This window comes from Chaetodon auriga, chromosome 20 (genome assembly GCF_051107435.1).
Source record: "Chaetodon auriga isolate fChaAug3 chromosome 20, fChaAug3.hap1, whole genome shotgun sequence".
In the NCBI taxonomy this organism is placed as follows: Eukaryota; Metazoa; Chordata; class Actinopteri; order Chaetodontiformes; family Chaetodontidae; genus Chaetodon; species Chaetodon auriga.
The window spans coordinates 21,652,260-21,666,730 of record NC_135093.1 but is presented as its reverse complement, the minus strand read 5'-3'; the positions used below and the strand labels follow the sequence as shown (position 1 = coordinate 21,666,730).

The window sequence follows — 14,471 nt, the reverse complement described above, 5'->3', positions numbered from 1 at the left end:
TTTATTATCAATATATAGTGGTGTCAGAAGTTTTGCAATAGTAAGTATAAAGTAGCATAAAACAAAAATATTCAAGTCGCTCATGATTGCACTTAAGGGCGCAGGAAATTCTGGCTTAATAGTAGACAACATACACAATTAATGTGTATATTGTCTTCTCACCCGCTCTTAGAAATGTCATCAGTTGTTGTAAATTGTTTCAATAGTTACAGTGGTCATTGATTTTATTTGCAACTAATACACCCATACAGTCCCGTCTGGACTTCCATAAGGGTAGAAAAATAAAATAAAATAATCAATAAAAGTCATTGGTGATTGTAAGCTATTTGTTGATGTTTTCTGAAGCTTAAAATGCTTCGCACTGTACATCACATACTCCACAACATATAGAAGCAAGGCAATTCTGAATCAGGTTTCCTGTAACTTTTAAGTACTTTCTACCATTGAACTAAAGGCAGCAGACATAATTGTACATTGAAATGAGTTATGTTTGTGAAACAAACCTTATTATTAATGTGTGTTTAAAATAAATTACCTTTTGAAAATGTATTTTAAAGTATTGATTTGCTTGTAACTTATCATATACTACTAGTATATATGACAAGCTTAGTCAGTAACAGTTTCTAACATTAGAAAAAATGTACAAAAAAAATGTAACAAAACAATAGATTTCATCTGGTAGGCTTCATCTGTGGATGGAGTTTGCCCAGTTGTCATATAGATGGCTTAGTTGTGTTAATAATTTTTTAAAACACAATTAAGTAATTAGAATAGTTAAACCAAAGCTAAACCAAAACCAGAATTTGTTTTTCGTTTTAATTTTATATCTACATTGTCTGCCTACTACAAAAAAAACTGTCACTGAGAACAGTCTACACAAACTCATGGCATGCTGGGGCTGTGGCTCAGGAAGTAGAGTGGTCATCCACTGTGTGCATGAGTGCGCACATGAGTGAGTGTGTAAGTGAGTGAGTGAGAGAACTAGAAAAAGTTGTGCCGAATGATTTTCAATGAACCCCCAAATGGGCATTTAAGTAAGCTACCATTGACTGCCACCAATAGAGAAAAAGTATTAGGGATTGGGCTGATTTTCTTTTGATCATATAGATACCCAGAAGGGTTGTCTGTGCCATGGACATGGGCAGCTGATTCTCTCAGTACTATTTTCCTGTTTGTTGCATTGTATGCGACAGGAAGCATCATGCTGAAAGCTGAAGGCAAACAGTAGGGCAATTGAGTCTTTGTTATCCTTTGCTTAAAAGCTGTGATTACTCTGGACCTTCCACATGATCTATCAGGTAACCCACAGGGTGCCTGACATTGCTTATCCTGTTATACAGTATAGCAAGTTGACACAGCTTTGGGCAGAGGGTACATATTTTTAAAAAAAAGAAATTTAAAAACTTTTTGAGCTTCCTACTTTGAGACTTCTTTTGTTAACAGTGATGCAGTCTAACATCCTTTTCAGGCTCAGGCTGATATTGAAGCACTGTTATATATCTTTTTACAATAAGTACAAGGACTCTTTTACTGAATGAGCCAAGATCCACTTGATAGAAAAAATAAGAAAAGAATGAGAAAAAAAGCCTTTTGACTGAAGAAGAAAAAATATTCAAAGTTCCAAAGAATATTTTTATGTCTTTTTTCATATTTCATGAATAAACATGAATACTGTAATATCATTAGATCGTTGCTTAAGTGTATCTATGAAGCATCATGCTGTAAACAAGATGCTCTTCTCTTTATCCTCCTATTTCTTCCCTCTGCATGGGTGCTCACAAAGCATAAAGGATAGTTACCTCATACTATAATAATAATGCTGACGCACCTGTCATGTGTGCAGGACATTGCAGCAGGCAGCCTCGGTGCCAGTAGTCTACGCCACAGCCTACTACTCTCTGGTGGTGCGAGGTAGGCTCCGCCCCGGAGAGACTGTTCTTATCCATTCTGGGTCAGGCGGGGTTGGTCAGGCTGCCATCGCCATAGCACTCAGCAGGAAATGTAAAGTCTTCACTACAGTCGGTTAGTATTTAACACTCACATTACACAGTCATAGCATCCGAAAATAAGCTGTGATATGGTTTCTTATTCTCTTATTTTTTCATATGACAAATCTATTTGTGTATGGTATCACAAGGATCACTAGAGAAGAAGACCTACCTGCAGGAGAGATTTCCTCAGCTCTCAGCAGAATCCTTTGCTAACTCCAGAGACACCTCGTTTGAACAGCACATCCTGCACCACACACAGGGCAAAGGTCAGACACCTCTTTCTATAATAACGAGTTGAGTTCAACATACCATTGAAATGGCTGGTTTATTTTGTGGCTTGAGATGAACATTTCCGCAGTGTATGGATTGAGACCTTTGTGTACAAGACAGCTTTGCAGTGCAGTGTATACTGTACTTTTGTGACATGTGTAGTGTTTTGTCTGTGTGTGTTTCAGGTGTGGATGTGGTGCTGAACTCTTTGGCTGAGGAGAAGCTGCAGGCTAGCATTCGCTGTCTGGCAAGACATGGGCGGTTCTTGGAGATCGGCAAATATGACCTGTCCAACAACTCCCCGCTGGGTCAGTAGGAAGCCTCAGGCTCACACACTCAGGCTTATAGTAACAGTGCAAGTGTCAGTTACTGTTTTAATAAATATCCTGCATGAGCATGTGTTACAAAATAAATAATAATAATAAACTTTATTTGTACAGCACCTTTCATACACAAAGCTCGAAGTGCTATCCAACATAGTAATCAATTTATGTCACACATTGTAATTCTTCTCAGAGTCATAACTCAGTTAAATCTGAACAGACACGATAAATATATTTTTAGATTCAGTGTGAAATACACATCCTGGGGCTATCATTATCTTGAATATCTGTTACAAGTTTTGGAGGTCTTTTTTCTATGATTTCTCGGAATCATTTTCTTCAGTATCAAAACAATCTAGTGATAGTTATCGCTACATCCACTAATAGCTAATTCAGCATTCTTTTAATGGTGCCTATTTGCCAAAACGTTAACAAATATAGGCAAGAAAAAGCATGGCTCAAGTTACATTACAACTAATGTTAACTCACTGACTCCAAGGCAAAATTATACTCCCTGTCTACATCCACCAAATCCACTGCGTGCCCACCGATTGGAAGGCAACATCAGATTTTTTTTCTGTCTGGAGTCAGACGTAGCGGATCCCCCCTCAGACCCTCAGAATCATGACTAGCATACACTTAGTGCTCAAACTTTGGTTGAAAACCTGTCACGATGTGAACAAACGGTCCTCTGCAATTCATAGAACTGTACTTATGTACAGCATATAACCTTTGCATGGAGCTGTAATCTAAGAAGACATCAAGAGCATGCAGCTGACAGTAGTTGGATCGCAGTTATGTGTTCGTGAAATTGAGACAGACAAATGGAGACAGACAAATGAAAAACATAGGGTGAAGGTGGCTGGTGTAGACAGAAGGCAAGATATAGGAATGCTGGAGCATTGTTCAGTTAAAGCTGTGTGGACACAGGATTGTCATTAGTAATCAGAAGTAACTGTGTCTTTGTGCTCTGACTTTGAATGCATTTTTTGTTCAACCCAAGATGACATTGTCATTTAAGTTACTGAGGGAAAGAGAATCTACACCAAGCATTTTACAGCATTGACAGTTAGTCTTAAATGATTTTCTCAGGCTGTAAATAGGCTTGTGTCTAATAAATAAAAAGAATGGGCTGAGAAAAATCAATTCCAACAAAAGGCACACACAAACACCAACTGCAGTGTGCCTGGACATGCGCTTCTGTCACTGTGCTCAGCATAATTTGTAAAAGTTACTTGCATACTAAAACACATTATATGTTGCAAATGACTGAAGGCAGGTGTGGCGCACCTTCACCATGGTCAGCACTGAACAGGGTCATCATGTTGTTGTTATCTTTCCAGGCATGGCTCTTTTCCTGAAGAATGTGGCATTCCATGGCATCCTACTGGATGCTCTCTTTGAAGAAGGAAACCAGGAGTGGGAGGAAGTTTACCAGCTGTTAAAAGAAGGCATTATGGGAGGTGTAGTTCAACCCCTAAAGACCACAGTGTTTGAGAGGGACCAAGTGGAAGAAGCCTTCAGATACATGGCTCAGGGCAAGCACATTGGCAAGGTCCTCCTGCAGGTCAGTTTCACCTCTGACTTTCAGCCTTAGATATTAGTGTGAGAGGACTATAGATTGTTCCTAAGAGGCCTACATCTAAGAGAACACTGTAAGACGTAATAAGTGAAATACCAGTTGGATCCAGGTTAAAACAATGAATGAAAACCTAGCCAAATAAAAACTGAGTAATAATAGAGTTAAAATTTGGTGGGACAAATCAAACCTTATGTTGGGCCAACTTTGGCCCACAGGCACCACTTTGGGCAGCCCCGTCCTAGACGTTTCAGTTAATATTTTCCCCTCCATTTCTTGATTAAATTCACATAATTGTTAAATGGCTGGCTGAAAAATGCTTCACCCCACTACACCAATATATGTCCTCTTACTGGTTCTTCTCTTCACACAGGTCTGTTGTGAGGAGAAGGGTGCAGCAGTCCAAACTGCGGCCCCTTTGTCTTTTCCAGCTGTTTGTCGCACCTTCTGCCTTGCCTCTCACTGCTACATCATCACTGGTGGGCTGGGGGGTTTTGGTCTGGAGCTTGCCCAGTGGCTGACTGAGAGAGGAGCCTGCAAACTGGTGCTGACTTCCAGATCAGGGATCAGGAACGGTAAGACCCAATGACTCAAGGCTGCTAAGGCTACAGCTCAGTTGCATGCATGTTAATTGAGAGCAGTTAAGTTTGTTAATTCTTCTACCACTAAAGGGCATAAGATTTTGCTTGGTACTAGAAAACTTTAAAGTCACAGTAAAACAGGAGTTAGAGGTTGCAACGCAATACAGAGCAGAGCGGGTGAGCAATAACTATCTTATGATCTAATCACCAGAGAGGTGAGCTAGACTGATAAAAAGCTTTCAAAGAATACAGAATAACAAACAATTATTAATTTAAGATAACTTTGATACTGCTGAAAATCACATATAATAGCCCACACACACAGCCATAAGTGCACCAAGTTTGACAGAATTCTTCACAGAATGTTTTGGAGAATACTACAACAGCTGAACCGCTATTTGAGGAAGTAATTCAGGATTGTTCATGCCTGATTTTGAAAGCACAATGGCAAATGGGGAAACTCTTAACACTGGTGTAACTTCATCACTCAGTGACCAATGTTGTAACCTCATCACTTAGTCAGAGACAGACTCTTGCATTTTTGCTGTGGCCCAGCCAAAAATCTCACACATGGAACAGAGCTTAAGCATTTTGACAGAAAAATAATCTTGTAAAACATAAACAAGCTTGTGTCTGTCATTTTAGCAACACAGAAATAAGTTAACTGAAACATTGGACTGAAATCAGTGATTTTGTGTGCTAAATCATTAATTTCATTTAAATGGCCACAAACACAAAATGGAAATAACTTTCTTGAGTAGTTTGATAGAGATAACACAGATACAAAAATCAATACCTTCAAATCTTTCTGTGCTTTATATGATTACAAACCTGAAGTGCTGCTCTAGAATCTTAAGTGATGCTAACTGATATCCCATGTGACAGTAATTTGGCACTTGGTCCTGAAATACCTAGGTTTTGTCACAGTTTTACTTTTTAACTGTTGCTAGGTTACCAAGCAAAGCGAGTGCGTGAATGGCAGAGTCAAGGTGTGGAAGTGCTTGTGTCGACCAATGATGTCAGCACATTGGAGGGAACTGAGCAACTGATCGCTGAGGCCTGCTCACTGGGTCCAGTGGGTGGTGTCTTCCACCTAGCCATGGTAAAGCACCAAGACACCTCAGTATCAGTATTCCTCAGCTCTATCATTGATCAGTTTATGGCAAACCAGAATGAGAACAGCTCAGAAAAAGTGGGAATAAAAAACAAGTTAACCAAGTGTGTTAGCACTGCACTGTATTATTAAGACTCAATATTCACCTGGATTAAGATAAACACCCATAACTGTTTTCTGTATAAAAATCCAGAATAATGAATCCTAGAGCTTTGTGACCTTTGTGGTTCTATGGATGGCATTGCCAGTGTGTCAGTCAGCTGAAATACCTCAGTGACTGTTGCATATGGAATTCCACAGGTGATGAAACCTACTGACTTTGATGATTCCCCTCTAGTGACACCATTAGGTCGCCATTCCTGGCCTTCAGTATTTCAGCTACTACTATAAAATTTGGTTTAGGCATTTGTTTTCCCTTCAGGATGAATTGTCATAGCTTTTGTGATCCTCAGACTTTGGCATGTATTGTCATCATCCAATTAAAACTTGTATTTGTCCAGTACTTTGGTTTGTGCAAAACTTGTTACATTCCCTTCAGCTTCAGCCTCAGCAAATAAGATGTTGAATGTGTTGAACATTAAAATTGCTAAACATCAGTATGTTAGAATTTTCAGTGTGCATGTTAGTGTGCTGATATGAGCATTTTACTCAAAGCCCCACAGTCATGAAATATAGCCTCACAGAGCAAGGCTGTAGGCTCGAAGTCTGGTTTGCATATAAATATTTCTGTAAAAGGGGTTTCCTTTATTATATAATTGTTTCTGCCTACAGTTTGCTGTTCCAATTTATGATTTAAATATCACATATTAATAAATATTCATAATTGTGTATTATTATATTATGATATGCTTTTTGTTACTGCATCACTTTTGACATAGTGATTACTTCCATGCTAGCGCTGCTGTAGTGTCCATACTCATAGTTAAGACTGACCTCTCTGGTGTCATCGCTCCAAAAATTGCTTATCCATTTGAATTCACAGTGATTCCACTTTTATTTAAACTTCATTGTTTGGTATGTCATTACCAGGTGTTGAAAGATGGCATGTTGGAGAATCTGACCCCTCAGCTTTTCCTTGATGTTAACAAACCTAAATATGATGGCACCATAAACCTGGACAAGTAAGACACACACAATCATCCATCTGAATAAATCAGGTAACTTTAATTAAGCACTTGTTTTTTTCTCTGTGGATCTTGATGCACTCACTTCCATTCCCTCTCCAGAGTGACCAGAAAGTTGTGTCCAGACCTCAGCTACTTTGTGGCCTTCTCCTCAGTCAGCTGTGGCCGTGGCAATGCTGGCCAAAGTAACTACGGTTATGCCAACTCAGCCATGGAGCGTGTGTGTGAAAAACGCCACTACGATGGTCTTCCTGGACTGGCAGTCCAGTGGGGTGCCATTGGTGATGTGGGTGTGGTCCTGGAGACCATGGGTGGCAATGATGCTGTGATTGGTGGCACCCTACCACAGCGCATCACATCCTGCCTTGAGGTGCTCGACCGCTTCCTATGCCAGCGGCAGCCAGTGATGTCTAGCTTTGTTCTGGCAGAGAGGATGGTGGTAAAGACTGAGGCAGGAAGCCAGAGAAACTTGGTGGATGCTGTAGCTCACATTCTGGGTAAGAGCCAACCTGTAAAAAACCACTCCCACAAGCAAAGGCACTTTGAAGAACACGATCTTCCAACAAGCTTCCCTGTTGTGCCTTTGCAATCTTGAATTGATCTGAAAAGTCTGCACAGCGTCATCAAACAAGAATGTATTTTTTAGGAAAAGCAGGGCTGCTGTTTTTTTAGTTGATTTTGACATTGAACTGAGATGAATGGAAGAGTGGCAGAAAAAGATATTCAGATGTACTTCAGTGTGGCAGAAATGTAAAGCATACCCAAGTTAAAACACAGACTCAAACAAAAAAATACTTTTGTGGTTCATGGAAAATACATGGCAGGTTTCACAGCATTTACTGTATTTTTTGCAAGTACTGTCAGCACTATACTTGTTAAGTATACCAGTATGCATAACAAGCTTATGTAAAAGCTGGATGATGGACGTAATGTCCACTTCAAAATGCTGAACTGTCATTATGTACATGACCTTGTACAATGTAGTCTGGTACTAATTAAAGGATAAAGGGTAGGTAAAGTCAGCATTTTGAGTTAGGAAATTAATGGGAAATAACAGATCAAACTAAGATCCTTCACCCTCAGGTGTGCGGGATGTGAACAGCCTGAACGGTGATGCCTCATTGGCTGACCTGGGACTGGACTCCTTGATGGGTGTGGAGGTCCGACAGACTCTGGAGCGTGACTACGACATCGTCATGGCTATGAGGGAGATCCGCCAGCTCACCATCAACAAGCTGCGAGAGCTGGCTAATAGCAAATCAGGCGGATCAAATGGTACTATTAAGAGCTACTCTTAACTTGGTCAAAAAAGAAAGGCTTTTTAAAACCTGCAGATAAGAACAAGTTTTCTGTCTTTGCTACTTCCAACAATCTAGATTCTCATCATGCTACAGCTAAGAGGGATGACATCCACTCTTTGTTGGAATCTGATCTGACCCAGCTACTAGTCAACCCCAGCGACCCCACGGTGACACCACTCAACAAAGTTCAGAGCCAGGAGAGGCCACTGTTCTTGGTCCATCCCATCGAGGGCTCCATTGCCGCCTTTAAGGCACTCGCTTTCAATCTCAGCGTGCCTTGCTACGGCCTGCAGTGCACAAAAGGTATTCTGTGTTCACGAAACACAGTTTGGCCCATACAAAGCCAAGAGAAAAGAAAATAATAGCCATTACATAAAATATGCTAATAACGGGCTAGGCCACCCTTTGTCATCAGAATAGAACTTCATCTCTGGATTGCTGATGACAGACTCGAAAGATTAGAATTTGTGCCAAGACATAGATGGTTCGACTCATCTCACTGGTCATTACTAATTGTGTAATACTTGTGTGTATATGTATATGGTGTACTGTATGTTACCTGTATACAGGCTCATCTTAGTTTATTCCCTTTTTCCCAGCTGCTCCTTTGGACAGCATCCATTCCCTGGCAGCATACTATGTGAACTGTATCAGACAGGTTCAGCCAGATGGGCCGTATCGAATCGCTGGCTACTCTTTTGGTGCCTGTGTGGCATTTGAAATGTGCTCTCAACTTCAGACCCAGAATTGGCCTGTGGAGTATCTCTTTCTGCTTGATGGATCACACTCCTATGTGGCAGCATACACACAGGTTAGAGAAAAGACCTAATACATGCACGCACACACACACACACACACACACACACACACACACACACACACACACACACACACACACAGAATAGTCATCAACAACCAATTGTTAATCAACAATATGATCTAGTTCTAATGATGTGCAGGTTTTTGAGAGTTTTGAGAAATGCATTCCACAAAGGGAAAGTCAAAGGGTGGGATTTTTTTTATTTCTCTTGCAGTGTCTGGGAATTGCATTGACATATATTAACTATTCATTTCTGTATTTCACACATTTCATTTCATTAGGTAGTTTTAGACAGCCTAACATAATCATAAATCATAAATAAACCAAAGTTTGAATAATTGATGATGATTTAATGTTTTAATACACAACAGAAATTAAATATGTATATATAATGATGTACTTTGGAACACTGGAACACAATTGAGGTTTAAATTAACTGTAGATTTGTTATGTCATGTTAACTCACTATTTGGTTTCCAGACCTACAGGGCTAAGTTGACACCAGGCAAAGAGTCTGAGGCCGAAACTGAAGCCCTGTGTGCCTTCATCCAGCAGTTCACTGACATTGAGTACAACAAGGTACAACAAGCCTGTGATGCAAGTTTGCACTCGTGCAGATGTACACCAAAGATTTTCACGAGTCACAACATACAAGCGAGTCTCCAAATACTTGTGCATTGAAACAATCAGCATGTAGAAGATCCTAATCAAAAACTTGTGTTTGTACTACACTGAGTTCTCAAACTGTTTGGCTGTGAATATTGTGGAAGTTTTACCTAAAGTAGCCCTATGTCCAACAAGAATGGAAAAGGGTGACCTACTACCACATGCTCACATATGCTAGTTGCAGCCACGTGTGTGGCATCATCAGCTACCAGATTCACCACACCTTTGTCATATGTAGGTCCGGGCTTCAGTGACTTCAAAGCCAAGGTGATATTACTTTACACCTGAAATTAAGAGAGTTGTGTCAGTCCAATCTCTGACTTAGTTCCTCAACTACATGCAAGAATTTCCTTCCAAAGCAACACTGAAATTATGATATATTTAGTGTGGCATGCTTTATGTTTCAGCCACAATAATTTATTTTTGGCCATGGGAGTGAAGATCAGTATTGTATTTGTTGCGGCAAAAAGACTAATTAAATTAATGAATATAACAGACTGACTATGTTTGGATAGACAGGAGTGATGTCAGACAGGTGGTTTGTCCTTGTTTATATCCTGTTCTGTAACCAAATGGTCACTATGTGTTGCTTCAACAAGTAAATTCCTGTAGTGGTCCCCATCCAAATCTCTGATTCACACCTGTTATTCTACAGCTTCTGGAGACTCTTCGCCCGCTGTTGGACCTGGAGGCCCGCGTCAGCGTTGCGGTGGACCTTATCACCTCCAGCCACAAGAACATCAGCCATGACTCACTGCACTTTGCAGCCACCACCTTCTACAACAAGCTGAAGGCTGCTGATGGCTATGTGCCGACAACAAAATACCATGGCAATGTGATGCTATTGCGTGCCAAAACCAGCAGCGACTATGAACAAAAGCTGGGAGCTGACTACGGGCTCAGCGAGGTACCATACATTAGTATACTTGCAAACATTTTAACATTATGTGTATTACTATAAGCCTGTTTTTTTTGTCGGTATTTTGAGTGTTTCTTGGTCTTCCTTGCTTTGTCATCATGTGCATTGATCTTCATTCTTTAATGTAACTCTGGAATTGAAAACTTGATTGAGAACAAATATGAACTTTCTGTCACCCTGCATAAGGTTGATGAGCATTACCCAACAGATACAGAGTACATATCGTGAGGTTGTGCAAGTAGCAATAATGTCATCCCTACTGTGGCTGTGAAGTATTTTCCGAATCAGAAACCATGGATGGATCCATCTGTGTTGCTTTGAATGAACTACTTCTACAAATTAGGATTCCCAACTAGATTTATGGAGGAATAGAAGGTGGTGTCCTACAAATTGATATATGTGGTCATAGATGCTAAGCGGAGGTAAATGGACAGGGTGGAGTCTTTGTTACAACAACACAGCTCCAGAGGCATGTGTCATATTCCTGTGTGTGTTTTTAGACCTGCCCTGACCCTCTAGCTTCTGTGTTCACCACTATACTCACTAATCTCTCTTTCTGGAGCAGTTTGTGATCTCCACATTCTTCAAGAGATACATTTTTATTCCTGTAGCCAAGAAGGGGGGCTTTATTGACTTCAGCTTCCAATACCATGATCTTCACTAGACTGGCTGCTTAACTGATGGACCTAGGACTAAACACCTCCCTCTATGTCTGAATTCCTGGACTTAGTGACTGGTACAGCTTTACCATTAGATCTTTACAGGATTATACATCAGAATATCCTCACCACCCCAGTAATGGACTATTCTGTCCCAAGCGTCTCCAGAGCATCTGTTTCTGTGTGTCTACACATCATTTTTTATTACACCCTGCATTTAACTTCACGTATTGAGTATGTGACACAAATCTTTGAATCTCTCTTTACATAAATGCTGAATAAGGTAAATAAGTTCTGTCTGACTGCGGTGTCTTTCTTCAGGTTTGTGATGGCAAGGTGTCAGTCCACATCATTGAGGGAGACCACCGCACCTTCCTGAAAGGAGAGGGGGTGGATTCCATCAGCAGCATCATCCATAGCTCACTGGCTGAGCCTCGTGTCACAGCAAGGGAGGGCTAGACATGGCCAACCCAACCACACCCTCTACCTTCCCACTAATTTCACAACATTCCCAATTATTTCAGGATGTGTAGGTTTAACTTTGTTTTATCCAGTGAGAATAATACAGTAAGTCTTTTGACAGAGCATGTTTACATTCATTTTACCCTAATGTCCCAAATGGGCCTCATTGGTCAAGTCAAGCAGCGTACACTCTCACTAACCTATCAGAGCTCTTAGGTGTTATCCTCCTATTTGGTAATTAAAATGTGCTTTCAGTTTTTGCAGTATGAGTAAGGTGTTCTAAGTTATGTCTCATTGTGTTGCCATGTTTCATTCAGCCTTTTATTTAGATTGTGGTAGGGATACCAATTTTAAGGAATTTATCTAATCAAGAGTCAGCTGTGTTGTGAGTGATAACTGATTAATCATTTGTAAAATACACGTTTGTCTTTAATTGTTTTTTTTTTACAAGTTGCATAGGCAATTTTTACAGCATAATCTAAGAAAATTAGGTATTCGAAAAAAGAGTAAAACATTTGAATTATAAATTACATTACACAAATAAGTCAACACTAAAAAAATGTGTGCATGCTCCAGCTTCATCTGTCAGTATTCATAAAAAAAAAAAATCAAGCAGTATTTAAGACTCACAGGCTTGAGTGGAGGATACACATTTAACAAATTTAGAATAATTTAAGACTACCTAAAAATAAAGCCTGATCTTTTCCTGTTGGTCAACTGCAAATGTCTGTTTAGCAAGCAGAAACATAAAAACAGACTACCCTGATGTCCCAACAACACAAGTAATTAGCAAAGAAATTAGCAAATTGGCTGGAGTGAGTTGTATGCACAGTCTAAATGTTGAACAGATGCTGTTGAGTCCAGGAGATCTTTGATTTTCCCTATGAGAGTAAATGGATTTTACATCCATAGGTGTGTCTGTTGGTAGGTTTTTGGCTTCTTTTGTCCTGGAAGTGAAGTGCTTATCTAAAGGGGGTAGCATAAGTTGTTGCTGCAGTCATGCTCTATTGGAGCTTGTAGTTTAATGTTAGTGCGAGCCACAGGATAGCTAGCAAATCGTGAGACTATCAGATAACAACAGACACGATTAGTAAGATATAGGCTTACCTAAACTATCACACACATACTCACTCAGGACGATTGAATTTGGAGACGCTAAGCAGACCGAAGCACACCCCTGTAATAAAATCCAATGTGGCACACCTGATACAATAGAACTATGGACAGTTTCTAGTGTTTCAGACCAAAAACTGCACTGCATTAAAAGTACAGTTATCTGCGTTGATGTTGGCATGCTCAAGGAAGACGTGAGATGATGGGATACTGTCAAGAAAGTGCAGTTTGAACAACAGACATGAGTTTTAAAGGCTTATCTGCCAAAACATCACAACTATGGAAAGTTATCACAGCAACAAGTAAGTAGGATGTGCAATTAGAGTGTGTAATGTTTTAGACATCATATCCCACCTGTACTTCTCTTATCAAAACAATTAGAAAATAATCTAGACTGTGATAGCATGAAAGGCTTGCTTTTTAACTTTGGTGAGCAGAGTAATACAAAGTCCGCTGCCTTGTAGCTTTTGTCTCATTTATGCTATTCAGCCCTGTGTGGCTGCCAAAGGCTATTTCATAGTTGTACATTAATGCATGTTTATGCATAAATAGAATTGAAGGAGGACTCCTGTTGTTTGCTTTTATGGTACATGTCCTTTACCCAGTGAAATCTCAGAGTGAAGCTCTGCTCATGTATGGCTTCTTTCTCTCTGTATAAATGCACAGACCTGTTAAACTGCCATGATAAAATTACTCCTGAAAACTGAAACTACTCCTAAAACAACCATTTGGATGCTTTTTTTTTAAAAAAAAAAACAAAAAAACATTTGATTGTCAAAAGAAAATTTGTTTTACGTATGTGTCAAAATATGCTGTCGCAATTTATTGTTGTTTTTTTTTGGTTGTTGTTTGTTTTTGTTGTCATGAAGCAAAGCCTCACCTGTTTGAATTGTTTTTTTGTCAATTGAGCCAAACCACACCAAAACTGACTATTAAGGAAGGAGGTGTTCATGAAATGGGCAAACAAGGTAATAATGTCTGATTAGGTGAAATGGTCAGTCCAGGCCAACTTCTCCCAGGTGACAAACCTGTTGATGCCAACACACTGTTGAGTTCATTGGTTCCTTTGCTCCTCAACAAATGATAGACTTCTGAACACAAGGTTTTCTGGCAGCGAAAACTAGTGAAAATTGAAGTATTCTGGATATAAATGTCTCACTAAACATTGTATCCTTTCTGAAATAAGATTTTAGATTGTGAATGACTACTAAGGTGCCTGTTATATGTAGACATAACTGATCTGAACAGCAGGCCCCTGAGCAGTGGAGGATCCCCTCTGTCCTGGGATCTCTGATAAAAGGCTGCACCCTACCAGACCTGTCTCTGATTCCCACGACCCTCTTAGTTTCATGACCCCCAGCAACCAGTCCAGTCGCACTCTAAAACAGCCAGTCTGACCTCTGAGACCTCATCTGGTCTATGAAGGGTCAGATTACTGGAGGTAAATGTGGTGATTGATCGTGAAAAGGAGAAGAAAGTGACTATATGCTCCTCTCATATCTTGTAATATTTCTTGTTATTATGATTAATAAAGGCCTCTAGCTAATCA

The 14,471-nt window shown here is 39.9% G+C and overlaps 1 protein-coding gene across 1 annotated transcript in view; it reads left to right on the top strand.

Moving 5' to 3' along the window:
* The window catches only part of fasn (fatty acid synthase), a 64,814-nt gene extending 50,343 nt beyond the window's left edge, over window positions 1-14,471 (top strand). Inside the window, exons 29-42 of the mRNA XM_076759302.1 lie at window positions 1,844-2,022; window positions 2,138-2,257; window positions 2,447-2,569; window positions 3,928-4,151; window positions 4,537-4,738; window positions 5,695-5,846; window positions 6,888-6,979; window positions 7,085-7,479; window positions 8,066-8,257; window positions 8,359-8,586; window positions 8,883-9,094; window positions 9,584-9,682; window positions 10,425-10,676; window positions 11,669-14,471. Coding sequence (XP_076615417.1) covers window positions 1,844-2,022; window positions 2,138-2,257; window positions 2,447-2,569; window positions 3,928-4,151; window positions 4,537-4,738; window positions 5,695-5,846; window positions 6,888-6,979; window positions 7,085-7,479; window positions 8,066-8,257; window positions 8,359-8,586; window positions 8,883-9,094; window positions 9,584-9,682; window positions 10,425-10,676; window positions 11,669-11,806 — 2,608 coding nt within the window. The 3' untranslated portion in view covers window positions 11,807-14,471. The remainder of the gene's footprint in view (window positions 1-1,843; window positions 2,023-2,137; window positions 2,258-2,446; window positions 2,570-3,927; window positions 4,152-4,536; window positions 4,739-5,694; window positions 5,847-6,887; window positions 6,980-7,084; window positions 7,480-8,065; window positions 8,258-8,358; window positions 8,587-8,882; window positions 9,095-9,583; window positions 9,683-10,424; window positions 10,677-11,668) is intronic.